The following is a 26957-nucleotide window of genomic DNA, read 5'->3' as shown; positions in this document are numbered from 1 at the left end:
TCTCCGCTACCAACACTGCTTAACGTCACCTGATTTTTGACCTGTGCGCTGTACTCGGAACGACGTGACACCACATCTGAGAAAGGCTAAGCACTACATGTACGTTCACCATCTCTATTCATACCTCCAAAAATTCCCTGTATCTTTCGGAAATATCTACATGTGACAATGTTCTCAACTTGAAAAACGTCCAAGATACGATTGAAGCAGGTTAAAACGCCAAAAGAACACTGTTTTAAATAGCATGATACAAAGACGCACAGAGGGCAATTAGAAGGGTAGTCGAATACCAAGTCTCGTGAAATAGTAAGAAATCATATCATTTAATAACCCATTTATAAATCTGTATTTTAATAGGAATATATCAATTTGTAAAGAAATATATTATGTATTTCGTCATAAAATGATTTCGGGATATGTTTTGGAAAAGTTCCTTTTCGTTGAAATGTATATATGCCCCTCAATCTTAAATGTGGTCATGGCTGTTATACACTGACAAATATAACATAGCTACGCCCCTCAATCTTAGATGTGGTCATGGCTGTTATATATTCACAAGTATAGCATAGCTACGCCCCTCAATCTTAAATGTGGTCATGGCTGTTACATACTGACAAGTATAACATAGCTACGCCCCTCAATCTTAAATGTGGTCATGGCTGTTATATACTGACAAGTATAACATAGCTACGCGCCTCAAGCTTAGATGTGGTCATGGCTGTTATATACTGACAAGTATAGCATATATAGCTACGCCCCTCAAGCTTAGATGTGGTCATGGCTGTTATATACTGACAAGTATAACATAGCTACGCGCCTCAAGCTTAGATGTGGTAATGGCTGTTATATACTGACAAGTATAACATAGCTACGCCCCTCAATCTTAGATGTGGTCATGGCTGTTATATACTGACAAGTATAGCATATATATCTACGCCCCTCAATCTTAGATGTGGTCATGGCTGTTATATACTGACAAGTATAACATAGCTACGCCCCTCAAGCTTAGATGTGGTCATGGCTGTTATATACTGACAAGTATAACATAGCTACGCCCCTCAAGCTTAGATGTGGTCATGGCTGTTATATACTGACAAGTATAACATAGCTACGCCCCTCAAGCTTAGATGTGGTCATGTCTGTTATATACTGACAAGTATAACATAGCTACGCCCCTCAAGCTTAGATGTGTTCATGGCTGTTATATACTGACAAGTATAACATAGCTACGCCCCTCAAGCTTAGATGTGGTCATGTCTGTTATATACTGACAAGTATAACATAGCTACGCCCCTCAATCTTAGATGTGGTCATGGCTGTTATATACTGACAAGTATAACATAGCTACGCCCCTCAATCTTAGATGTGGTCATGGCTGTTATATACTGACAAGTATAACATAGCTACGCCCCTCAATCTTAGATGTGGTCATGGCTGTTATATACTGACAAGTATAACATAGCTACGCCCCTCAAGCTTAGATGTGGTCATGTCTGTTATATACTGACAAGTATAACATAGCTACGCCCCTCAATCTTAGATGTGGTCATGGCTGTTATATACTGACAAGTATAACATAGCTACGCCCCTCAATCTTAGATGTGGTCATGGCTGTTATATATTGACAAGTATAACATAGCTACGCCCCTCAATCGTAGATGTGGTCATGGCTGTTATATATTGACAAGTATAACATAGCTACGCCCCTCAATCGTAGATGTGGTCATGGCTGTTATATATTGACAAGTATAACATAGCTACGCCCCTCAATCGTAGATGTGGTCATGGCTGTTATATATTGACAAGTATAACATAGCTACGCCTCTCAATCGTAGATGTGGTCATGGCTGTTATATATTGACAAGTATAACATAGCTACGCCCCTCAATCGTAGATGTGGTCATGGCTGTTATATATTGACAAGTATAACATAGCTACGCCCCTCAATCGTAGATGTGGTCATGGCTGTTATATATTGACAAGTATAACATAGCTACGCCCCTCAATCGTAGATGTGGTCATGGCTGTTATATATTGACAAGTATAACATAGCTACGCCCCTCAATCGTAGATGTGGTCATGGCTGTTATATACTGACAAGTATAACATAGCTACGCCCCTCAATCGTAGATGTGGTCATGGCTGTTATATATTGACAAGTATAACATAGCTACGCCCCTCAATCGTATATGTGGTCATGGCTGTTATATACTGACAAGTATAACATAGCTACGCCCCTCAATCGTATATGTGGTCATGGCTGTTATATACTGACAAGTATAACATAGCTACGCCCCTCAATCGTAGATGTGGTCATGGCTGTTATATATTGACAAGTATAACATAGCTACGCCCCTCAATCTTAAATGTGGTCATGGCTGTTATATACTGACAAGTATAACATAGCTACGCCCCTCAATCGTAGATGTGGTCATGGCTGTTATATATTGACAAGTATAACATAGCTACGCCCCTCAATCGTAGATGTGGTCATGGCTGTTATATATTGACAAGTATAACATAGCTACGCAATAAATCGCAAGTAACAATGAAGGACGAAGCGTGGTTTGTTTCACGATAAAACATTGTTCTACCATGACGTCATTTCTGGAGATTCGAACATGCTCTCGCAAATTGAGGACATCGTTAATGGGACGACGTTATTTAGAGGGAAGTGTCTATTGAGTCATTCCCCATAGATGTAGCTGGACAGGGCAATGGCCGAACGATCGCTCCCATAAGTGTGAAGGATATGACAATCGGTATTGGGAGAAAAGTCCAGATGATCGACGTGAAAAATGTGGGATGCGTCTTCTGGCAACATGAAGATGACGCATGCGCGGTAACCTTTACATGGAGGTTTGACACCTCCTCACCAGATCTGGCGGGTATTACCGGTAGAAAGGATACGTATAACCTTTCACGAACACCCGGTATGGTCACTGGTTTTGACTTTTAGTCCTATTGAATCTGTTTCGGGTGACATTCGAGACTGATTTTTCTAAATGTCAGATCTGTGGCGCTGACGTGTTTAATTTCTACCGTCAACAACTGGTTTCCCCGCTCGGCCGTGAAGTGATTTCTTCTCCTGAGAGACCGCCCAGACAGTATGCTTATGTGGTTTACAAGATTCCAGAAAAAAATCATTGAAACATCTGAAAAATACTTAATTAGGCCTTACAACAGAGCAGTGCGATTTGCTTTGAATTATTAATTTGGAAACATAAACCAAATTACCGATTTTTTTATAAACATGATGAATTGTAAATAAAATTACTTTCTTGTTCTCTCGAAAACAAATACGTCTAATTTAATACAACATTATCAACAAACGAATATGATATTATCTTCAAAGCGACTCACCCTTTCAAACAGGCGGGAGTGAACCAGGGGCTATCTCCATTCCTTTCCAATAGCAAATTACTAATTCTCAGAAGAAATTAATTCACCATGCTGATCTATTCTAACAAGATTTTAGGAAGATATTCCTCGAGCGCAGTCATTACCGAGATGATTTTACAGGGATTGGGCATTCTTTATCGTGCAAAAATCGAACTAATTTCCGTTCGTTCAGCTTAGCTTTGTCTTGGAAAAGTAGACATACCATTTATCAAAGGGTACAATAGGATTATACGGGATGCACAAAGAAAGCGAAATGTGAACGGTTAGTGCGCAATGACGTCAGAAGCATGGTGCAGTCTGTTAGTTCTGGGACTAGGGATAATTCATTGGTTTCTGTGAAAATGTCGAATTTTAATCAAGATTTTACATGAGAAAACACTTCATACGATGTCAACGGGCATGTTGGCTGAATGTTTCGTACATCTATTACATTTTAGGAATTTGTTAAAATATCAATCATTTGAATTTTCAATCTCAAAAGAGTTTTCTTTTTCGCAGGCATTTTCGGAAATTCTTAACAAATATTTGTTTTAATTATCATATTAGAACAATTAATTACCATCGGACTTACGTTGCCGCCGACTGTGTAGATTATACTACTGAACTTTATGACGAATAAAATTTGATTCGATTACAGAAGTGACACAAACTTTATTGCTTCGGAAAGATATGCTTTGACGTGCACGTATAATTAATTGTGTATGTTTAATCAGTATATTGATTTATATTGTTCATTATTGTTGTTGTTATTATAATGTACAGATTAAAACATCATCATGTCGCTTAAGCTACTGTGTTTGTGCCAAAGCTTGGCATCCACTGACAATGTGTTGGACAGAATCATTAATTTCATTACATAATCATTTATTATCATTATCATTTACAGGTTAAAATAAAAATGCAGGGTTTGTGTGATCCTGGCACAGTCAGACTGGTTAGGCTCATCATCAGCTCAGGGTCCTTGCCCCCCCTCTACACGCAGCCCAGACAGCGAATGGGACTTCTCCAAGGAAGTGCTGTCTAGTCAAACACACCCAGAACTTTTCGGAGAATGTGAAGACTCCCCAACGCTGCAGCCTTCTGCATTACCAAGATTGTCAGAAGTGCTGTATTCCTGGTAGCAAACCCGGGTACTCTCCCGATGTCAGTCAACAGATTGGGAGGTACCAAACCTAAGGCACCGACAACAATGGGTCAAAAGAGTCGGACAACTTGGTACTTGGGATGCAAGCGTGGCATTTCGAAAGCGAGGTCTGTATATTTGCCATGTTTTTCCTCAATCTTGTCAATCACATTACTGTCAAAAGGGACAGAAAATTCAATGATATAAATGATTTCATTTGATTTATCAAGAAGGTCAAGATCAGGTTTGTTGGCCTGGATATGTCAGAGGCTGAATAGGGCCTATTCAAAAGGATTTTGTATTTATCATTTTCCATAACGCCCTCTGCATGTTCCATGGCCTACCATGGATAGACCTCTGTGTCAAAACCACAAGCATGGCGAAGACGGTAATAAAATGGTCGAGCCACCCAATCATGTCGCTTAAGATACTGTGTCTGTACCAAAGCTGGGCATCCACTCACAATTTGTTGGACAGTCTCATTAAATTCATTACATAATCTACAGGCCTAGGTCATATTCACATTTTGATGCAAAAACAAACATTGACGGTTTCGAGTGGGAAGTGACTGGTCCTGAGGAGCAAACAGAAAGCCTTCTGTTTCACTTTTCAGACCAGATGACTTCATCCAAGTGAAGGACTCAACACACTGCACATACACTCGATGCAGTGGTTGTTCAGATAGCCTCTCCTTGAAAAACTGAGTCTGGGCCGATTTGATATGGCACTTCGCTTGGTTGACATTTATTTCTGTACCGTCCAGCAATACAGAACCATCAACAAAATCAACACCGACATTGAGATTATGTCCCACATCACTGGCTGGTTTTAGAAAACTGTGGAATTCCTTGTTTTCATCATGAGTCTTGGCATGCTTCACAAGAGGATCATCAGACAAATAAATGTATGCAAAAGTGCACAAAACAATTCTGTCATGAAGAGCCTCCACATTAATCAAACACTATCAAACATTTGATACTGAGACACTCCAGCCTTTGAAACTAAGACACTCCGGCCTTTGATACTGAGACACTTCAGCCTTTGATACTGAGACATTTCAGCCTTTGATACTGAGACACTTCAGCCTTTGACACTGAGACACTTCAGCCTTTGATACTGAGACATTTCAGCCTTTGATACTGAGACACTTCAGCCTTTGATACTGAGACACTCCAGCCTTTGAAACTGAGACATTGCAGCCTCTGATACTGAAACACTTCAGCTTTTGATACTGAGACACTTCAGTCTTTGATACTGAGACACTTCAGCCTTTGATACTGAGTCATTTCAGCCTTTGATACTGAGACACTTCAGCCTTTGATACTGAGACTTTTCAACCTTTGATACTGAGACATTTCAGCCTTTGATACGGAGACATTACAGCCTTTGATACTGAAACACTTCAGCCATTGATACTGATACACTTCAGCCTTTGATACTGAGACGCCTCAGCCTTTGATACTGAGACACTTCAGCCTTTGATACTGAGATGCACCAATCCTTGATACTAAGACACATCGTTTGATACTAAGACACATCGCTTGATACTTGATATGAACATTGGCTACTTTTAAGCCCACTGCTTTACACAAATCTTGGAAATGGTATTAGTCATGTCTTTGCGGTGCAGATAATACGGCTAAACCTTTTATATTCTTGGAGGAAGTTGTCATTTGTTTGAAAAATATAATTGTATAGGTCTCAGGTATAACCAAACCATATCTGTTCACTGGGCATGCCTGAAACATGTGTTGTGAAAATAGAAGCGTCTCGTTTCACAGTTAATATTGCTTATTCTGAAGCAGTGGCCGTAATATACCCTATCTCCAACACACCCCAGCAATACTAAGTATATAGTTGCAGCTGTAGATCGTGCTATGCTTGACAGTCGGGAATGTGTATGCCAACATTTGACGAGTCCTATGATAGTAAACTAGCCTCCGTGTATCGGGACACCGTTCGTGTCACGATCTGCAACTGCCTTGCATGTGACGTTCCGGGATGCAGTTACAAGCATCACGTATTATTCTCAATGACGTGTCAAGGGACAATTTATATTTCAACAATGTATACCAGTTCCCTCGAGAGCTTGACGATCTTATTTTTATTTCGTTTGATCAATCCAATCCCGCTTTGCTAAATTAATTGCTTAAGGCCGATAGGCCGCGGCTGGTTACAAATGCCGATGTCTGCATGTATGCCAAGCAGGTGTTACACAAGGACTAGTCGAACTAACGCGGGATCAATGATCCACCATGTTTAGATGTTAGAAAGTCCCTCGATTCTATATAAACTGCCGCGAAGAATGAAGTACACACCTGAAACCTCGATTTGACCGAACAATTACAGACGTTAGCACAACGCTACTAGGCTGAAAACAGTCGCCGAAACTCTGCATGATAACGAGGTGTGCCGAAATTGGGCTTAACGTCGCGTCCAAGATTATTGCACTTATATAGGGACGTGCATGTACGTGTTTGTGTGGCTGCTTGTACTAGTCCAGACTGATGCCGATTTATAGTGCTAGCTCACTGAGATACCATGCCGCTGTTCAACATGAATACCCCACTCAGACACAGTATACTGACTCCGAGCCGACCAGTCCTTGTTTTAGCCCTTGAATGCCGAGCGCCAGACAGGGTAACAACAAGTACCATCTTTCAACGTCTTTTGGTATGACGCGGCAGGGGATCGAACATCGGACCTTCCGTTCTCCGTGCGGACGCTCTACCACTAGACCACAGAGGCCGCAAGACGATGGGCGGTCATCTTTTTATCATCTTTTAACGTCTTTTGGTGGTCGGGGATTGAACCCCGGACCTTCCGCTATCCGGGCGGACGCTCTACCACTATACCACGGAGGCGGTCCATGATAACATGATGTCAAAACGCCACTATTATACTGTATCAAACACATCACGATCGGCCAACCATATCTTGTTTGTTTCATTTTTACCTTCCATCAAACTATATATACTTTCTTGTGCATTGTAGTTTATGTTGTTTCATTTTTTTAAAATGAACTAATGTCTGTCCCTCTGAAATCAATTTGGAAAAAGCTAAAATCAGCAATAATTTGTTCAGCGAAAATGCATTTTCTGACACGATTGCTTATCACTGCAGACAAAATTCCTCATTTCAAATGTCCTTGTCAAAATAAAGTTGATCTTGTCAAAACAGTGCCGACTTTAAACAGTGGAACTTTGTCAACAAACCCCTTGTCAACATCAGAGTAAGAATTGTTTTTCAGCAACCCATGCTTATCGTTAGGGGCGTCTAGGCTTGTCGTAAGAGGTCGGGTGGTCAGGCTCGCTGACTTGGTTGATGCATGTCATCGTATCCCAATTGCGTAAATCAATGCTCATGATGTCAATCACTGGATTGTCAGGTCAAGCATCAACAGTGGCTTGTTTGAGATTGTATCAAGCACTGCGACGGCGTAGATTGTTCCTCGCAATATCAATCACTGGGTTGTCTGGTCCAGATTCGATTATTTACAGGCCGCCGTCATACAGCTGGAATATTGCTGAGTGTGGCGTTTCAACAAAAAAGTAATACATTTGTAACCAACGGCCTATGATAGAAACTGGAGATGCGTAAGCGCTAATGTTGAGTTCCAGAGACACAAAGGGGAAAGGGACCCTTTTAAATAATCAAAGCTATTAAAGTACAAAATTTTATTTTCCAAAAGAAATATATTTTTCGGCAAAAGCTGATTTAAAAATAATAAAAAACTGTAACCACGTGGTATTTTGTTTGAAACAAAAAGTAGATTTAAAAGAAAACACAACGTGATGTCATTAAGAAGAAGAAGAACCATGAGGTTAAAAAATAAGTTCACTTGGACAATACATAAGGCTCTTAAATGCATGCTATGAAATACTGTTTTGTAAAAATCTCCGCTATCGCATCTGCTCTCCAGATTTCAGCTACCTGTAACGACTCGAGGATTATAGTTGCCATAAAACTCTACTTCAAAGGCAAAATAGAAAATTCAATACTTTAGCCATTAGTGCTATCTTTGATGCCAGTGATTTGCATTTTGATTGTGACGAATTTTGAAGTGTCGTCCCTCGCCAGGAGATTCAAGCGTAATGGGTACGCTAACAAGCTATCAAGTACCAGTTCCCCGCCAAGGAAACAAATGGAAAATTGAGGTGGGTTTGTTAAATTGTGCAAAATGGTAGAAAAAGCGATCTGTTTTTCTCAAAGTTTCTATTTTGGATGGGTAGGGATTAATAAAACGTCTATAACATGTTTCAACTGGACGAATCAAAGGTATCAGTTTAGAGTCGGGATGATAATGTGATGCACTTCACTCAGCATCAAACATTGGATACAGGACACAGCGATGCAATATTTCTGTGGCTTGTTTCAATTTTAAGTGAAATGACGATTTGAATGAACGGATTTGTTTTGTTGATACCTATATAAATTATAAACAAAATCATCGTAGTCGTTCAAGGGACAGCGATACAGACACATTGCCATTGATTCCTTGCCAAAATTTGACAACGTTATTTCGATTTCTTACCAGTGTACAATGTCTATTGTAATAATTCCCCCAATAAAATTGTGTTTTTAAGTTTGTTTGTTTCTTGTGTAACGGCGCACCCCAGCAATATTCCAGGTACATGACGGCGGTCTGTCAATAATCGAGTCTGGACCAAACAATCCATTGATTGACATCATGAGCATTGGATACGCAGTTGGGATCGATGACATGCATCAACCAAGTCAGCGAGCCCGACCACCCAGTCCCGTTAGTCGCCTCTTACGACAAGCATGGGTTGCTGAAGACCTATTGTAACCCGGATCTTCCCAGGTCCCCACAATAGAAATGAATATTAGATACTAATACAACATAATTGCGCTAAATTCCTTCAAGGGACAATTCATACGAACAACAAACTGTGTTCCGGTGGTATCAGTGTCGTGATGACATTTAATTGGATTCAGTTTGATTTTGGTAATGAAGTTATTTATTCGTGCAGTGTTGGGGTGGGGAGGGGGCAGTAGTTTCGCAAATCCGACCTAATCATGAGCTGAAGTAACTTCCTGTTTGGCGTCCGCGGCGGCGTTAGAAGACAAGGTCGGGTTAATACAACTGAAGGTTTACAGAAGGAAATCGAGGCCACATCAGCAATAACAATTAAGTGAGCAATGTTTATTTCATATTTCCGGCTATGTCGCCCTCGGGGGAAAAATTGGTTCGGCGTGAGAAATTAACGAAAAAAATAGATAACATATTCACGATTGATTTTGTACTTTCCTTATATATATATAGCAGTCAGAATGATATGTGTATTCATAATGCGCCAAATTTGCATCCTAAATCATGCTCAAAGCGCTGCATTATACACCAGCCAATGGATCAGTACGCATTCTTATTCTCTGCTCCCTGGGATGTATGAAACCCAAGCTGCCTCATGAGGCGCGAGAAGGTAAACAGTCACACTACCACTTCAGTCTACCCCTTCACTGCTGGCTGAACAGAGGCACATGTCGAAATGGCTTTCCTGGGGAGACACCATATCTTCTACATGTGATTCACACCCGTGAAGATCCAGGTCAGAGTTGATCTTCAGCAACCCATGCTTGTCGTAAAAGGCGATAATGCTTGTCGTAAGAGGCGACTAACGGGATCGGGTGGTCAGGCTCGCTGACTTGGTTGATGCATGTCATTTCCTAATTACGTTGATCGATGCTCATGATATCAATCACTGAATTGTCTGGTCCAGACTCGATTATTTACAGACCACCGTCATATTGCTGGAATATTGCTGAGTGCGGCGTTAAAAAGTTAAAAAAAACCCAAAAAAAACAAGTGTTGGGGTGAAGGCACAAGCGGTAATTGGAATCCATTCCACTCAGCATCTAAACAAGGAGTACCCTGCACCTCACCACATCTTCCCACCCGTGAGATCTTCAACGTGAGACCCTAAAGGGGTTCTTACTTTCTGCATACACATACACAAGCAATTCAAAAACATATAATTCAAAACGTCAACACGGAGAATAATCGCGATTATTCACTGAAACGGATCCCATTTGAGTGTAAAAGGCACAATAGAGGTGAAAATATATGAATGGATCACTTAGAATCAGTGACGACAGTCGGTGTTCTCGTAAAGGAGAAATATGTCCTGCTCTACCTGTGCCACACGCCATTCCACAATTTCATACAAAATGAAAGTGTTTCTTTGTTGCCTAACAGCGCACCCAGCAACGCTACTAAAATGCGACGACGAACTGTAAACAGTCGAGGCTGGACCAGACATCCCGATAACACAGGTACGGTTCAAGCAAGCAATATTCTCATTGCAGAGTGAGTGAGTATGGTTTTACGCCGATTTTAGCAATATTCCAGCAACATCACGGCGGGGGATACAAGAACTAGGCTTCACACCGTGTACCCAATGTGTGGAATCGAACCCTGGTCTTCGGCGTGAAGAGCGAACGCTTTAACCACTAGGCATGCCAACCCACCAGTAATATTCCAACAATATCAGGACACCAGTAATGGGCTTCACCTATGTGTCAAATCCAACCCGGGTCTTTTACTGACGAGCGAATGCTTAATCGCGAAGCTATACTCAGCCCTTTATATACGTTAGGAAAATGTATGGATGGATGCATAAATACAATTTTACAACTGCGAATACCTTCATAAATCATCTTCCCTGGCAGGCTAAGTATGGAATAGACGACATATTTCATCAGATCCTACGCAATTTATATATCTTTATCTACAAGATAACGCCAGCTTTGTACGAAATGTCGACTTCTTCAGATAAACCAACTGTTCTGGCGACCGGCCCTCGTAAATAACTCCAAGGTCTCGTTTTATCTCGTTTCAGGATCGGTTTGTGGCAGGTCGCGATCGATAGAAATACGACATCTAATGGGAGCATTCTGGAAGAAATATTATACCTATCATCGACCCGTCTTCTGGCTTGTATAGACATTTCCACGGCTTGGCAGATCTAACACACTTAATATGTTTTGCTGTCGTTGGTTACTCAGACTCTGTAGGGGCCATGTACCTTATCCAACATGGCGGACAAGGGCAGACAACCGCATGTAGTCTGGGGGATTAGGGAGCATTTCGCGTGACCACGAGGGACACTTGAGTTCAGATTGTATAAAAAGATTCTCGTGATTGACTTGGAATCTGGTCTTGATTTACTTCTGTAGTACGGTGAGCCGGGAAGCCAAATTTATGATATTCATGACGTTGGGTGGCAAAGGACGGCATTGTACAGTTAGGTTTATCTGAGTGCTTGCTCCAAGTATACATAAATCACGAGACAGGAGAAGAGCTGTCCTCTGTGTTTAAATTGTCATTGGATTTCAACTGTTTTCTCTGATCTCGCCAATGCGCATATCTCCGTGTGAAGATGAGTGAGTGAGCGAGTGAGTTGGGTTCAACGCTGCTTTGGAAAGAGTTGACCTCAAGTTGGAAAACACATCAGGTTTATCTACCAACTGTAACACGATTTCAAAAGAACAATCACGTACTCTATTTGACAAATGAAAGTTAAAATCGGAACCAGTGACAAACAGTTATCATGTGTCTTTCCTGCATACCCCCACCCACCCCTACAAACCAACACCCACAAACCCACCCCTACAAACCAATACCCACAAACCCACCCCCACACAGCCACCCCCCCCCCCCCCCCCCCTTACCCACCCATCAAACCCCTACGCCCTCCTCTAACATACATAGTCTCGACCTCCCCGTTGCGATTCCCGGTTCGAATTGGTCCCAAGCAACCAATGGTTGTCGAAAGAGGTGATCAAATAGGTGGTCAGTCTCGGTAACTTTGGTGATTGCGTGTCGTCGTTCCCCCACGGCGTAGATCGTTGCTAATAATACCGATCACTGGATTGTCTGGTCCAGACTCGATTACAAACAGGTCGCCGCTATGTAGCTGGGATACGCTGAGTGTGGCGATAAACAAACAAACAAACTCCCCATTAAACTCAACCTAAATACGCCCGTCCCTACTCAATCTGAAATATAACTTGGATATGATTCACTGCCTAGTGTGCACCCCTGCCTCCTACACGTCCACGCAACCACCACCACGCATGTCTTTGTGCGTCATCGTCTCCGACAACCACGCTTTGGTTACAGACATAAACGACTGGGGTCTCAGCTTGCTGCGCCGTTCTCCTACCTTCATACAGCAATGCGATAGATGTAGTTAATTAGCTTATAAAAACATACGTTTCGGCCTAATGTAGCAGAGCTATAAACATGTCTCCTTGACTAGGGTTATTAGATATCGCCATACATCAAGGTTGAAACTTGTGCCGCCATAATGGCTGCTGTCAAGATGGCTGATTTATGAGTGACGTACCGCTAAACCCCGTACCGTGTCTCTTAGACATTGCCTCGACGTCAGACCCAGCTGGGCGGCGTTCAACCAGCATGCGTAGCTTTCTCAATATCGGATTCTTTCGCTTTGATTTTTAACGCTGTGAGATTTAACTGTTCGTAGACACAAAACATCTCGTGATCGGAGATATTCAATTTTTAAAGATGTTATTTTTTTGGAGCATGAACAACGTTTTGCGTAATTCTGGTGTGTAAAAAGGCTTCTAAAAGTTCTAAGCTTCTTGTTCATTAAAAGTTTAACAGTCTTGTACAAATCCTATTGGTGCGTTAATCGTGGTCTTGGTAATAAGCCACGACTAGTCAATCAATCATTCAGTTGAGTAGCAGTGTTGGAAATAGCTGCCTGCCCGCTAGCCAAATGCTGGTGACTTTTTAATTGGGCAACTAACATTTCCGTAAAACTGGCTCCACTGTCTAGTTGAAAATTCTATTCATATTTCCATACATATATTTCTACGAATCAGCATGTCGGTTAAAGTGTTATATAACCTCTCTTATTTTGCTTTCATTTCGTAGATAATCGGAAACCCATGTGCAATAGTAAACTGGGTTTGGGCTGTACAGAGATTATGACTGATACACACGTACATGTGTTATTAGCGATGCGTGTTAAAGTCTAAGAACCACCCCAAACGTCAGACATTCGTATTGTTCCAAGCAGGTTCGAAATTGTTTAGCGCAATAATCACACAAAATACATTTAGCAAAACAGAACATTGGCCGTAGCAATAAAGTATGGCTAGTCAAATATGTTGAGAGCTTACAAATGTATTTTTTTTATTAACACGCCCACATGATCAGTGATTTTGGGCTTCTAATTCTAACACTGTTGGGTACTCATCTGTGCCCGTCGAGCCACGACACAGTAGATATTCATCAATAGCGAGGATAGCCCAACAGAAAATGACCGACAAGCACTAAAATGACACTTAGTCAAAGCCCTGACACAAAGTCAAAGTCCTCACTACCAACATCTAAGAATTCAAAATCAGATAACTACATGAGGCCATCAACATTAAAAGACTCCAACCGTCAATCAACCGTGACCAAGGCTATTACATTACCCCGGCGTACCATCAACTCATCAAAGATCCCAATCAGCCATAATCCTGTTGTTTATAATACTGACTTCACCGGTAAATATGTTTACCACCCTTATTGTGTACATGACAGGCTTCTCCACTCCAGTGTAAGTACATCTGATATCCTCTACTGTATGAACGCTGCCTCCTACCTGTATATATACTTGTCAACCATACTCTGTACATCACCTGCTTGATAACGGTGTGAGAACCTACACCGAAACGTCACTCTTAATTGTAATACAGAAGTTGCTGATCCATATATCTTATCCTTACTTGACACTTAGTCTCTGAAAATATATACTTTTCATAAAACCAACATCTCCATTTAAATTGAAAGGAGCCCCAGTGAGATGCCTGAACCTGAGGAAAATCTAGACTTGCTTCACTTAGAGCTATAGCATTGCAGGGCTGGTCGGAAGGGAAAATAACATGGCTCAGTGGCTGTGAGGCAGTCTAGACAAGCACCTGTATGTCAGATATCATTGTCTTAATGTGCTGTCGTGTTATTAATTGCAGAGATATAATTATACACGTGGTTGGCAGGCATACCATAGACTGTCTGCCAGAAGACAGAGAATACTTTTAAATACGACTCCAACTCAAGCCGAGCATGGTTTCGTAAGTCTAGATTGCCTCAGCTGTCCTGGGCTTCTTTTGGATATTGTTTTGCATTTGAAGATAAATATTTTTAGATTATGCGTCTTTATTTCTAGGTCTAAATATCAGTCAAGGCGCAGAATGCATTTTTGTGTTTTATTAACTGCTTCCGCGATTTTCTGGGTCTGTTTTGTCAGATATGTTTGTAATGATTGTTTCTATAGGAATTAGTGAGTGAGTTAGTGAGTGAGGTGGATTATACGCTTTGAATACTAGTCATATCACGGAATGTCAGACAGTACACACACGCGATTTTACCAAGGGGCAGGAATATTGTGCTTACAAACAAGTATCATAATCAGAAAACGAATGTTCGGATCTTGTTGTGGCCAAGGGAGGCAATTCGCTAACGCGAAATGCGGCTCCCCAAACAGGCAACGTACCGTAACCTTATGGAAAAATATAATTCATTAGGACCTAAAGTCACAGAATAAAAAATAGAAACTCAACAGTCAAATCATGAGAGTTCGACGGTTTAAATCGTGACGACTTTGCTATATCACAAGAGCCCGGGTACGGTGCTGATACACATAAGTATTACAGACACATATTTAGGGTGACATAGGGATTCGAACAAGCGATAATGGGTTTATCGCCCGCCTAAGTGAAGCAACGTTGCAGAGCGAATTGCGCCGCGTCAGACGTTAGACCAAGCATCAAGCTAAAGAAGAAGCATGTTATCCCTTGGTATGTACTTACATTATTCATGTCTATTCCGTTAGTGTACGTCCAGGCATGCTGAAAGGACTCCATCAGCCTGTTGCCTAATGTCTTGTGAATCTCGTGGAACTTGATGAATTCCTTGATGCTCTCCATCTTCTCATTGTATTCCTCCGAACCCTGGTACAGTCGCAACATGATGGAGGAGACGTTACCGAAGATGGCGGCACTCAGCAGGGCTGCAGAGAGACATGTATGGATTGTGACAGAGATAGAATTACTTACATGCTATCTTTGTCATTGTATAGGAGGACGAGGTCCATCAACGGGTCATGATAAATAGAGAATTTCACCCGCGTGTCTTTTGATATTAAATATATCTGCACTGGTCGATAAAAGTTGAAAACTTTTGGATGTTAACAAACATTATGATTGGAATCTTAAAAAACACGCTGTAACAACGATTAGTCATCCAAAAAATATATGACTGAATTGTTTCTTTCCTTAACTTCTTTTGAGTGGTACATATCCATAAATCATATTAACAAAAGCGGGGCAAACATCCCCATCTCATAATTATTAATATTTTTTATGATTGTATGAAAAGGAATAGTTTTTATTCTCGCCTTCGATCTCGCTATGAATCACCAGACCACCAAATAAAGAATTTTGAAATATGCTTGTCTGATCTTATGAGAAATATGTGTTTTATTTGTTAGTCTGAAATCTCTTTAGGGGATATTACATTGTATTTTTTTGAAACACACTCTAACTGGTTTAGAGGCTTTCAAAAATGCTCATTGTCTGAACTTTGTTTTTCGCGCGCTTAGAGTCTTTCAAATTAACAAGGCCTTAAGCTATGATCCTTAGGCGTTCAATCTGCAAGTTGAGATGAAACAGATTCGACAAGTGGGAACGTTTTAGGTGCAATAGATAAGGAGGTAGTTTTCCAATTTAGGTAACCTGTCCCCGTGGCCAAGATGGAGCCTGATAGCACAATAACTGATGCTAGCAAAATCTCTGATGCACGTGACTAAATCAATAATCTCGGTAATCAGATTTATTTACATGACCAAAGGGAATTTGCTTTAAGCGCAAATATTTCTGAACACTGTCGTACGGGTTATTAGCTTATTCGTACGACGAAGTTCATTACGTCGGCCCTTGCATAGGGGCGCTTTGTTAAGCATTTCCAATACGCGGATCAATGGAAGATCAAAGGACGCCGAAGGCAGAATCAATATGGTTTTCAGTGCTGGAGAGTTCCAAAGACCTGTGTAAAGATGTCTTCAATAAGAGATCGGATAGGGTTGGGGTCAAGCTGGGGGTCAAGCTAGCCACGTCCTTCCACTGATCGCATGATGGTCGTAATGAAAGCCAGACGTAGAGATTGGACGTCACATATTCGTATCATTCGGTCCGGCCCGGTCGATCTAACGCTTTCATCGCTTGTGTCCGGTCTATAAGAAAATCCCATACTCTAAGATGTTAGATTTACATAACGCTATTTTTTGTAAGGATTTGATTGCATTAATTTGCCACTTAGATGATATCTATAAGGATTTCCCAATCAAGGAAAAATTATATTTGCATTACCCCGAAAACGATATTGATACTCACCCTTTCGTCCACTGGGTGATAAAAAACTTGGATTGCGGTGAGATATATCGGGGTAAAACTTGGACATCATGAGATAATCAGCGATGACTGAGATAGATTATCCGATAAATATTATGTGTTTTCAGATTTAAGTTGTTATTGAATATTTGGTACCCGGAAATCTCATGGATGACGGCGTTACCTGGAGTGAGTGTGGTTTTACGCCCCTTTTAGCAATATTCCAGCAATATCACGGCGGGGGACACCAGAAATGGCTTCACACATTGTACCCATGTCGGGAATCGACCCTGGGTCTTCGGCGTGACTAGCGAACGCTTTAACCACTAGGCTACCCGACCGCCCAGCGTTACCTGGAAGTATCTACTGCTAACATATTCAGACATCACGTGCTAAATAACCCCAGCGAAATCTGAAAAAATAGTGTTTATCGACATTGTTGAATATAACACCCGTCTGGAGTACTCATTCTACGCCAGCTGTGACAAAGACAGAAATGACGTCACACTAGACAAGTTCCCCACAGTGCCCTCTACAACCGCTGCCAACAGTCACCGGTCCCCACAAGGCGCACTACAACCCTGCATGGAGTTAAACTCGCAACCGACTGCCCGTATTTGTTACAAATAAGTGATGACTGACGGGATGCCGGACGTGTTTTCGAACGTTTTTATAACCACATGAAAACGTTTTTAAAACGGTTTAAAGGGTTTTTAGGTTTCCATAATGTTTTTTTGCAAACGTTTTTTCTTGGAAACCGTGTTTTCGAACGTTTTTATAACCACATGAAAACGTTTTTAAAACGGTTTAAAGGGTTTTTAGGTTTCCATAATGTTTTTTTGCAAACGTTTTTTCTTGGAAACGTTTTGAAAAACGTAAAAGAAACTTCACACATTTATGTTTTCAAAACGTTTTTTTGAACGTTTTTTGTAACCATATTGAAACGTTTTCAAAACGTTTTAAAAATGTTTCTGTATTAGCTGTGGGGTAACAATAATACCATCTTCTAATGTCTTTGGTATGACGTGGTCGGGCGTCAAACCATCGACATTCCTTTCTCCGGGCGGACACTCTATCCACTGGACCACTGATCGTAAGAGGCGACAATCGGGTGGTCAGGCTCGCTGACTTGGTTGATGCATGTCATTGTATCCCAATTGCGTCCATCGATGCTCATGATGTCATTCACCGGGTTGTCAGGTCCAGACTCGATTATTACAGACCGCTGTCATATAGCTGGACTATTGGTGAGTGCGGCATTTAACAAAAAACAAACAAACAAACGATCACATGTTTCTCACACCCTTAGGGGACATAACTCTGCACATCGAATCCCTGCGCCCCTAAGTCCCTTCTCCACAGAGGGCGTGAATATCAAGGCCACTGCTGTCATTCGGTTAAAAAACGTGTGTAAGCGTACTGTTTAAACTAATGAACACATATAATCTTTAAGCAACATACGACATGTTTTTCTGCAGATGAAATCTCGTATCGAATTTATATTGAAGAATGAAGATTTATCTCGTGTTCGCGGGAGTCCTTGTAATATGTGGGGCATTTCACAGCACGTATAATTCTCTTGTTCGGCTGACATTTACCGGGGATTCAGACACTAGCGCTGGGGATGCTTAGATGTTATTTGTCAAAATGAACAACAGATAATACAGATGAAACAGAAAAACATGATACAGAACCCGTTTGAAATGTGTTCTTTGTCAGAGGAATAATTTGCCTGCGATATTGACAGCGCTCTCACACGGAATCTCTGCTATCAAGCTTCCTAATACGCCATCAAAGAAATGCACGTTGAAATGAAGAGTTGTAGTAAAAGACAATATTCTGGTTGGAACAATTGGCTATAATTCATATCCCCATGTCCTCAATTCAATGCAAAGGTTCCAAAGAATGAAAGAAAGGTGGAAGAAAAAATAATTATTGATTAAGATGAAATAAACTGACATAACGCCGAACCTGATTCAACGACAGATAACTCAATATTTCCACATGAAGGTATTTTTGATGAATCTTTTTTCGGAAAAATCACTAAGATTAGACATTTTAGAGTTAACCATTCCTAGAAAGATTTAATAGAGCGCGATTCATCATCTGCCGCTGTGTCGATGGACCTCTGAAAGGCCCGGTAGATGTCGCCCAAATATCAGACATGCGTATTGAACAAGCCTGATGGGTTGGAATGAAAATATGGATTGGTGTGGAAACGGACCAGGTGGGGATAATATTGGAGAAACGTCGATAAGAGGTGTCTTGTCGAGCATCTAAGCTTTTATATTGCAGTGCCCAAAAGTTTGGGAAGTAGCGCGAGGAAGGGTTAGTGGGGATGGCGGGCGAGATGGATCAATAAGAAAAAAACTTTTCGCGAAAAGAATAAAGTAAGATCTAATTTGGTAAAAACGGAATGTGATCAGGCGTATTTCAGAGTCTTGTAAACACAACACCATGCACGGAAGGAGTTCTCAGACACAAATCGTATTATATCTATTTATTCAACTTTCAGACTGCGATATTTGTCTTTCTATAACGGTAACTGTCTTATGTCTTGTTGGGGTGTCGCCTTGTACATTTCTACGGGATTATAACAAAGTTATGACGTCACTCTATTGTTTCAACAACATATCTGTACATAACGAATTGTCATTTTACTGATGTACTTTCTGTAATGTAGATTAAGCTCATGCATTAATTTGAAGCAATTGCATCACGAATGCACTAGCTGCAGCAATCAAATGCACGTAAGGCACGTGCAGCACGCACACACGGGCTAGTTCAAATTCAGCACGGATATCGAAGCACAAAGTTAAAGATTCTCATGTATTACGAATGCACTGCATGTAATTTCATGTAAAAGCATACTTGGGTTGTATTTATCCTCTTTCATTTATTGTTTACGTTAACCTTCAGTCTGTATTTGAAACTGATTACGCAGTATTTGTTACTGTGATGCTGTAATTCAGACAACGAACGCGTAACTGGACATGCGTCACCAATAGTGATACTGGCCGGCTTTGATGATAGTATATTATTTGTAACTAATGTCTAGATATGTGTGCATCATTATGAACTTAATGAGAAGTATCCACATATAAAAGATAGGAAATTGTGGTTTTGTTGTTTCAAGGAAGCGTTAATAACCACCAGTTAACCATCCAAGGGTCTGATTATTTGCAAATGGATAAATCCGGAAAATGCGAATGGCTCGAAATCGGATCAATCTAACCGGGACGAAAATAGTCCTAGTTAGGTAACAGTGCTTCTGCTAAAACCAGACCAGTTGACGCTAGATGTACGAAAGGCCCTGCAGCCTCACCCCCACCACAGAGGAAATACGTGTGTTATGATGCAGCATCCAATTTAGACATGTCTACACGTTTCCGCGACCAAGCCAGACGCCAATTTCATAACGTAACACTGTCTATTTAGAGACACCTTTGTCCCGCTAACGGCATACCAACTGCAAATATTTGTGAATATGGTAAAAAATCAAAAATGTCAAATTACACGCTAGTTCAAGGCATGAAAGCCTTGCTCGGATACAGACGTGGTCACTTATCCTTACGCAACGTCAATATTTCCGAAGCTCTCTAATCCCCAAATCTTTCAACAAAGCGTCTTAAATGAAGTAATTTCCTTTTCAAGCGCAACTTTCTTCACGTTCTCACAGACTGTACCGACTGTCCTTCAGTACAAGAATAGAGTCGAAATCGTATGGCGTTCCCAATTACCCATAATGCTACTAAACGTACAAATGTGTTCAATGGATCAAAATTAAACATTATGTAACGTCCGTCGTTGCTCTCGGCAATATGATGGAATAATTGGAAGCTGTCCAAGCATAGGAAAGGAGGAATTAAAAATTCGCCAACGAGTCTAGGTGGTCGGAAAATTGGAAGGATTCTCAAAATACAACTGTCGAAAGGTTCAAGTACGTCATTACGGTGTTCTGGTGAAGAATGACGGTGATATAAGATGTCCTTGACTCTTCCCTAATGGAAATTGCGGAGTCGTTTCAATCACCATCTAATCTTGAAATGTGGGGCTGAATTAGCATCAACACCTGTGATTGTCGTATTAATGTATCACAGTTGATTAGAGCTCTTTACAGAATGTTCGAATTATCGAATAAATGTTGCGTCTCTGAAGGGGATTGGGCCTCCGTGAATGGCAGTCTTGTTATGTATGGAAACCCCACTGTGCTTGTTTGTGAGGTACAGGTGAGTCATCTTCTCGGAGTCACGTTTACTGTATGTAAGTGTCTCTGTTTTATTGTGTATGTGTGTGTGTGTGTGTGTGTGCGTGTGTGTGTGTGTTCGCGGTGGTGGGGGTTGCGTGCGTGCGTGCGTCCGTGTGCGTGCGTGCTCGTGTGTGTGTGTATGTGCGTGCGTGTGTGTGTGTGCATGTGTTCGCGGTGGTGGGGGTTGTGTGTGTGTGTGTGCGTGCGTGCGTGCGTACGTGATTGTGTGTGTGTGTGTGTGCGTGCGTGCTCGTGTGTGTGTGTATGTGTGTGTGTGTGTGTGTGTGTGTGTGTGTGTGTGTGTGTGTGTGTGTGTGTGTGTGTGTGTGTGTGTGTGTGTGTGTGTGTGTGTGTGTGTGTGTGTGTGTGTGTGTGTGCGTGCGTGTGTGTGTGTGTGTGCATGTGTTCGCCGTGGTGGGGATTGTGTTGTGGGATATCGTTAAACATATAACGTGTTCCGGTAAGTGGCTGTAAAAAATGTTTATAAACGTAATTTAGATTATATCAAATCGTTCAATGAGCATGCTGTTGTTTGAAAGAAAATATGTCTTCAGTTCTACAAAACATGTGGCTCTTCCATCTTAAGAAAATCATTGTCTCTAACAGAAATCATTAGTCCCTTCGTGCCAACTATGGCGTCTTAAAGGGGTCTTTATTCCAGGAAACTGGCAGTCACACAGGCTTGAGAAGACAGACGCTACTTTGCTACTTTGTTTATATGATGAACATCAGTCTGACAGTTATTGATTTCCCCAATTTAACACAGACATCCATGTTAGAGGTCTGGGATACAGGAGGTCACCAATCCCTCATGATTGTGCTCAGCAGCTCATGCTTACCGCACTGGTCATCATCATCATCATCATCATCATCATCATCGTCATCGTCATCGTCATCGTCATCATCATCATCATCATCATCATCATCTGCGGCGTGAAGCAACATTCACTCAATGTCTCCAATTTAGATAAGGCAACAAAACGTCCATATCGAGAAACAAACAGCGAAGTCGGGGAATGTGAGGTGTAAGTGTGTGTGTTGTTTTTCGTTTGTTTTGGGGGGTGTTTTTTGTTTTTCTTTTTTTGGGGGGGTGGAGGGTAGGGTAGGGGGCGTGTTCAGGGATTTTGTCATAGGAATTATATCTGGTCTCTACTTCTACCCCAGGCCCACATGCAAATATCTGTACGAGAGCTACTATTGCAGGAATACATGAGTCACAGTATTACAGCAATATCACAACGGGCGACACCGAAAGTCTTTACATATTGTACCCAGTTGGGGAATCGAGCCCGGGCCTTCGGCGAGATGAGCGAATGATTACCCAGTGAGTTACCCACCCTATCTCACCTCTTGTGTGGGTAGTGTACAAGACCGGGTCAGCGAGGGGAATGTTATAGATAAACCTTAAACCCATGACGGAAATAAAACTTTCATTTTGGAGACATTAGAGGTGGTAATCGACGGCTGATTCCAGGCGCTGTTAATCCAGGCTCAACTTGTCACATGGCTTCAACGTCACTGTTCCACACACTGGCCGATATAACTTAATGTTGGTGTTTGTCGATAGCTTTCCGATTTGAATTTGCGGGCAAAACAAATTTACTCTTGAAAACTGTATTTGACCAAAATATTACAAACGTTATCCAAACGCTACTCTGCTGAACACAGTCGCCGAAACACTGTTACCTTAAGGTCCAAAACACAACATTGATACCCGTATAAAAATAAAATTCGCCATTGAAAAAACATTTCTTGTTTGTTTCTTTTTTAGCCGCTATTAAACATGAGTGTACACGGTCTTCTCTTTATATAATACAGAAGATGTGATTGAATGAGTCGCATTTATCCTTTACCACCTTCATTGTGAAATATCAACATTTACACGATATTGACTGTATTGAGGCCAAAAGAAATAATGTTTAAAAAGAGGTTAGTAAAACGCACTATGCCCATTTATTCTTTGTTGTCTATTAAGCGACAACACAATCACAGCTATTCTACAAACCTATTGAAGAACGCACACAGCCCTAAAAATATCAATAACTCGACTAAGCAGAAATATATTGTCCGACTAATTTGTCTGAAAATCTTCCTATGGATGACAAACTAACAAAAACAGAACGGTTCGCCGAACTAATTAGCACCGCCAAGCATCTTGATCAATTTAAACACATGATCCTTTTGACATGAATTTTTTTGGTTTTGCATGAAAGGAGGCATTTTCGGCAGAGGGTGTTATTTCCTCTCGAGCATGGCATATCAATTTGATTTTTGAAAATGAGATCGTCGATGTGTGTGGCAGATGAACAAGTCGTTGTAATGAAAGATGTCAAAATCATTACAGGGAGCGGAGCTTGTTCAAATTACATAGCATGATTGAACGTTGTGTTCTGATCAAAAATAGGAACTACAACTACGCGAAAAACAGTATTTGCCTTTATGTATTGATTACGTACAATGGTAATCATAGGGGGCTAAATACGGAGGGATATTGGGAATGAAGTGGGTATTTTTTATCGTTGTAATTAGATGTTTTCATATGTACAGGACATTCTATTTTGATATTTAAACGCGAACCTTTTTGAAAATATTAATGATACCCTAACGAAGTATATGATGTTCATGCTGAGAAAAAACTAAACGCTGCTTTTTACACACTCAACAAAATCCAATCAAAGATTGTAAAGAGTAAAGTTGAAGTTATGATTATCAAACTTTAATAGAGTTTTCCCCCCAGAGGACTGTGTTCCTGGTTGCGTCAAAGAACCGACTATTTAAGCGGAAGGGAGAAATTTGCCTGGAAAATGCTTAAGTATATTATATATTCTTGGTATATAGTTAAGAAAATTATATGGTTTTGCAGCCGTATCTGAAAATACATTTTCTAGTCTCCATACAAAGTCCGAGACTACCACCATCATCACCAGAATATCAAATGGCCGGCCGTTTTGTGTCCTAGTTAGAAATTATACCTCCAAGATAATCGGCCAATCAAACCAGTGGTCGATAGACTGAGCATATCTTCGCGCCGTTACGATACGATGATAGTTGTTTTTCCCTTCACGTTTCCAAAGAGACATATCCATATAATGTACCCGTATCTCTCTGTTGGAGCAAGGGTCCAGGGTACTTACCCTACTAGACAGAAGATATAACACCCTGCATACTCGAGGATATACGCTCCGCAAACGGCTGTAGGTTAGTGAGTGAGGTTGGTCACTCCTAGCAATATTCCGACAAAGTAATTGATGGGAACGCAATGAATGGACTTAAAACATATAAAAACCGCCTCCGTGGTCCAGTGGATAGGGGTTCGGGGTTCGATCCAAAGTCATTCAAAAAGATGGCACTTGTTGTTACCCTGCCTGGCGCTCGGCAGTAAGGTGTTATGACAAGGACTGGTCGGCTCGGAGTCAGTATACTGCGTGTGGGGTATTCGTGTTAAACTGCAGCATGGGGTAGCAGTATAAAATCGGCATTCGTCCCAACTAGTACATGCAGACACTAACATGTGTACGTTTAATCCTGTGTATTCATCTGTTGTTTAACGCCACACTCTAATATTCCAGCTGGATGACGCCGGTCTGCGATGAAAATCAAGACTAGACCAGACAAACCAGTGATTGATATTATCAACAACGTCACAGAGTCTGACAAGCCGATTCACTAAGTCGCCTCTTACGACCAGCATCGCCGGATACCAATACTAATCCAGACTCGCACTGGGGATTACGTTATTATGAGATTCCTAGGTTTGCTTCATTTCTTAAACCATTGCGTCAACTCTGATATAATTGTCATGACAAGGGATGTTGTCAGTGAAACGCAACTTATTCAGCAACTGGGTGTATATTACTTGTTTCCAAAGTGAGGTGAGCCGAAATGAGGTTTAACGTCGTGTTCAAGGTCGTTGCACTTATACAGCCACGTGCATGCACGTGTGTGTGTGGCTGCTTGTACTTGTCCGGACGGACTTCGGTTTTAAAGTGCTAGCCCACTGAGATACCATGCCGCAGTTTAACATGAATACCCCACTTAGACATAGTATACTGACTCCGAGCCGACCAGTCCTTGTTTTATCTAAATAATGTCTTGAGCCAGCCAGGGTAACAAAAATGAAAATAGTTGGCGCACACAGGGTAACAACAAGAACAATCCTTAAACGTGTTTTGGCATGGGATCGAACCACCGACCTCCCGCTCCCCAGGCAGACACTCTATCCACTAGACCACGGGGGCGGTCCGTGAGCGTGATGTTCCGACCAATGACTTTCATACACGTCTATAATTCGCCATCACATTTCTACATGTCAAGGACGCCGACAACCACGACAATCATATGCGACCCACCCTGTTTTTGTGTCAACAAATTCCTGGTGATTAGAAGCATAGCATACGCACAGTTCATGAACGTGACATTAAAATGAAATTTAAAATCTGTGACTTTATATTTCAACATGACCCGGGGAGGTGTTAAAGTTGAAAGATCGCCTTCCGTTCACATACACAGTGAGTGAGTACCGTTTTACGACGTTTTTAGCAATATTCCAGCGATATCACGGCGGAGGACACCATAAATAGTCCTCACATATTGTACCCGTGTCGGGAATCGAACCCGGGTCTTCAGCGTGACGAGCGAACGCTTTAACCACTAGGCAACCCGACCGTCCCTCACATACACACAAACTTCTGTAAAAGAACACCAAGTGTCATTCAACACTGATCTTAACCTTGACCTTTTGACCTTTGCTACAAACAATATTGTCACAGCGGTTGGAGAATAACAGCCACCGTCAGTTTCCATTTTATAGTCTAGACAACTAATACATGTTTGTTTTTGTCAAATTGGATTCCGACAGCCCCCAGACTGATTTTATTCAACTGTTAGGGAAAATAGGAGATTTGAATCAGTGAATCCCTGCGTCTTAAATTGGTGATCAGCTGCGTAACCCAGTGGACGGAATGTACCCATTATAAAAATAATGAAATAAATTGGTGTCTATCGTGATAAATATAAATGTTTTGGGTACGGAAGAAGTCTAACAGGTATTTACTGATATAAATACATGACTGGTTTTGTTTTTAATACGGTAGCAAATCAAAGGATTCCGTTTTTCATGTATTTCAAAACTATTAGAGTCAATCTCACTGTCATCCAGACATGCATTTCAAACCACAAATTACATTAGCATTGCTTCTTCATGTCGATCCACACTAATGATACCTTAACGTAACATTATTTGAAAAGAGTTTTCTGGAGTTTTTCCAACAAAACAAATTAATGGACAAACAAGTTCCGCTCAGATGGGCGCTCAGTTCGTTCGGGTGCGACTCCGTCAATGGACGCACGCTCATGCTACGTGCGGAGTGATTATCTCACCCATCCACCAGTGAGTGAGTGAGTGAGTGAGTGAGTGAGTGAGTGAGTGAGTGAGTGGGTTCACACGTCTGTCAACTTCTATATTCTTCCAATGCGACGTTGCGGTACAGATACTTCCACTGGGGCCTTCATATACTGAACCTTGACCGGAAAATGAAATTTGATGATAAAAAAACAAAGCAGATGACAATAAAACCGATCGCCCAAACGCATCACGGCAACGGCCGTGGTAACCCGATGCACGTAAGTTCCGTGCAAATTGAAACGCAATTGCGTTCCCATTTCTTGCCCTATAAAAATCCACCCAGATCGGATAACATTCATTGGTTATTGAATTGCTACCACATGCCAAGACTGACAAGAAATCAGCGACACCAA

The 26957-nt window shown here is 41.3% G+C and overlaps 1 protein-coding gene across 8 annotated transcripts in view; it reads right to left on the bottom strand.

Annotated features, from left to right (window-relative positions):
- LOC139461224 (voltage-gated inwardly rectifying potassium channel KCNH7-like) overlaps positions 1–26957 on the bottom strand; it is a 279271-nt gene that overhangs the window by 14326 nt on the left and 237988 nt on the right. For all 8 annotated transcript variants that reach the window (XM_071242843.1, XM_071242845.1, XM_071242842.1 and 5 more), the window contains one exon: positions 15374–15573. In XM_071242843.1, coding sequence (XP_071098944.1) covers positions 15374–15573 — 200 coding nt within the window. The remainder of the gene's footprint in view (positions 1–15373; positions 15574–26957) is intronic.

Source organism: Haliotis cracherodii, unplaced genomic scaffold, assembly GCF_022045235.1.
Source record: "Haliotis cracherodii isolate W230 unplaced genomic scaffold, xgHalCrac1.p SCAF_14, whole genome shotgun sequence".
NCBI lineage: Eukaryota > Metazoa > Mollusca > Gastropoda > Lepetellida > Haliotidae > Haliotis > Haliotis cracherodii.
The sequence above is the reverse complement of the archived record's forward strand: the minus strand, read 5'-3'. Positions and strand labels throughout refer to the sequence as shown.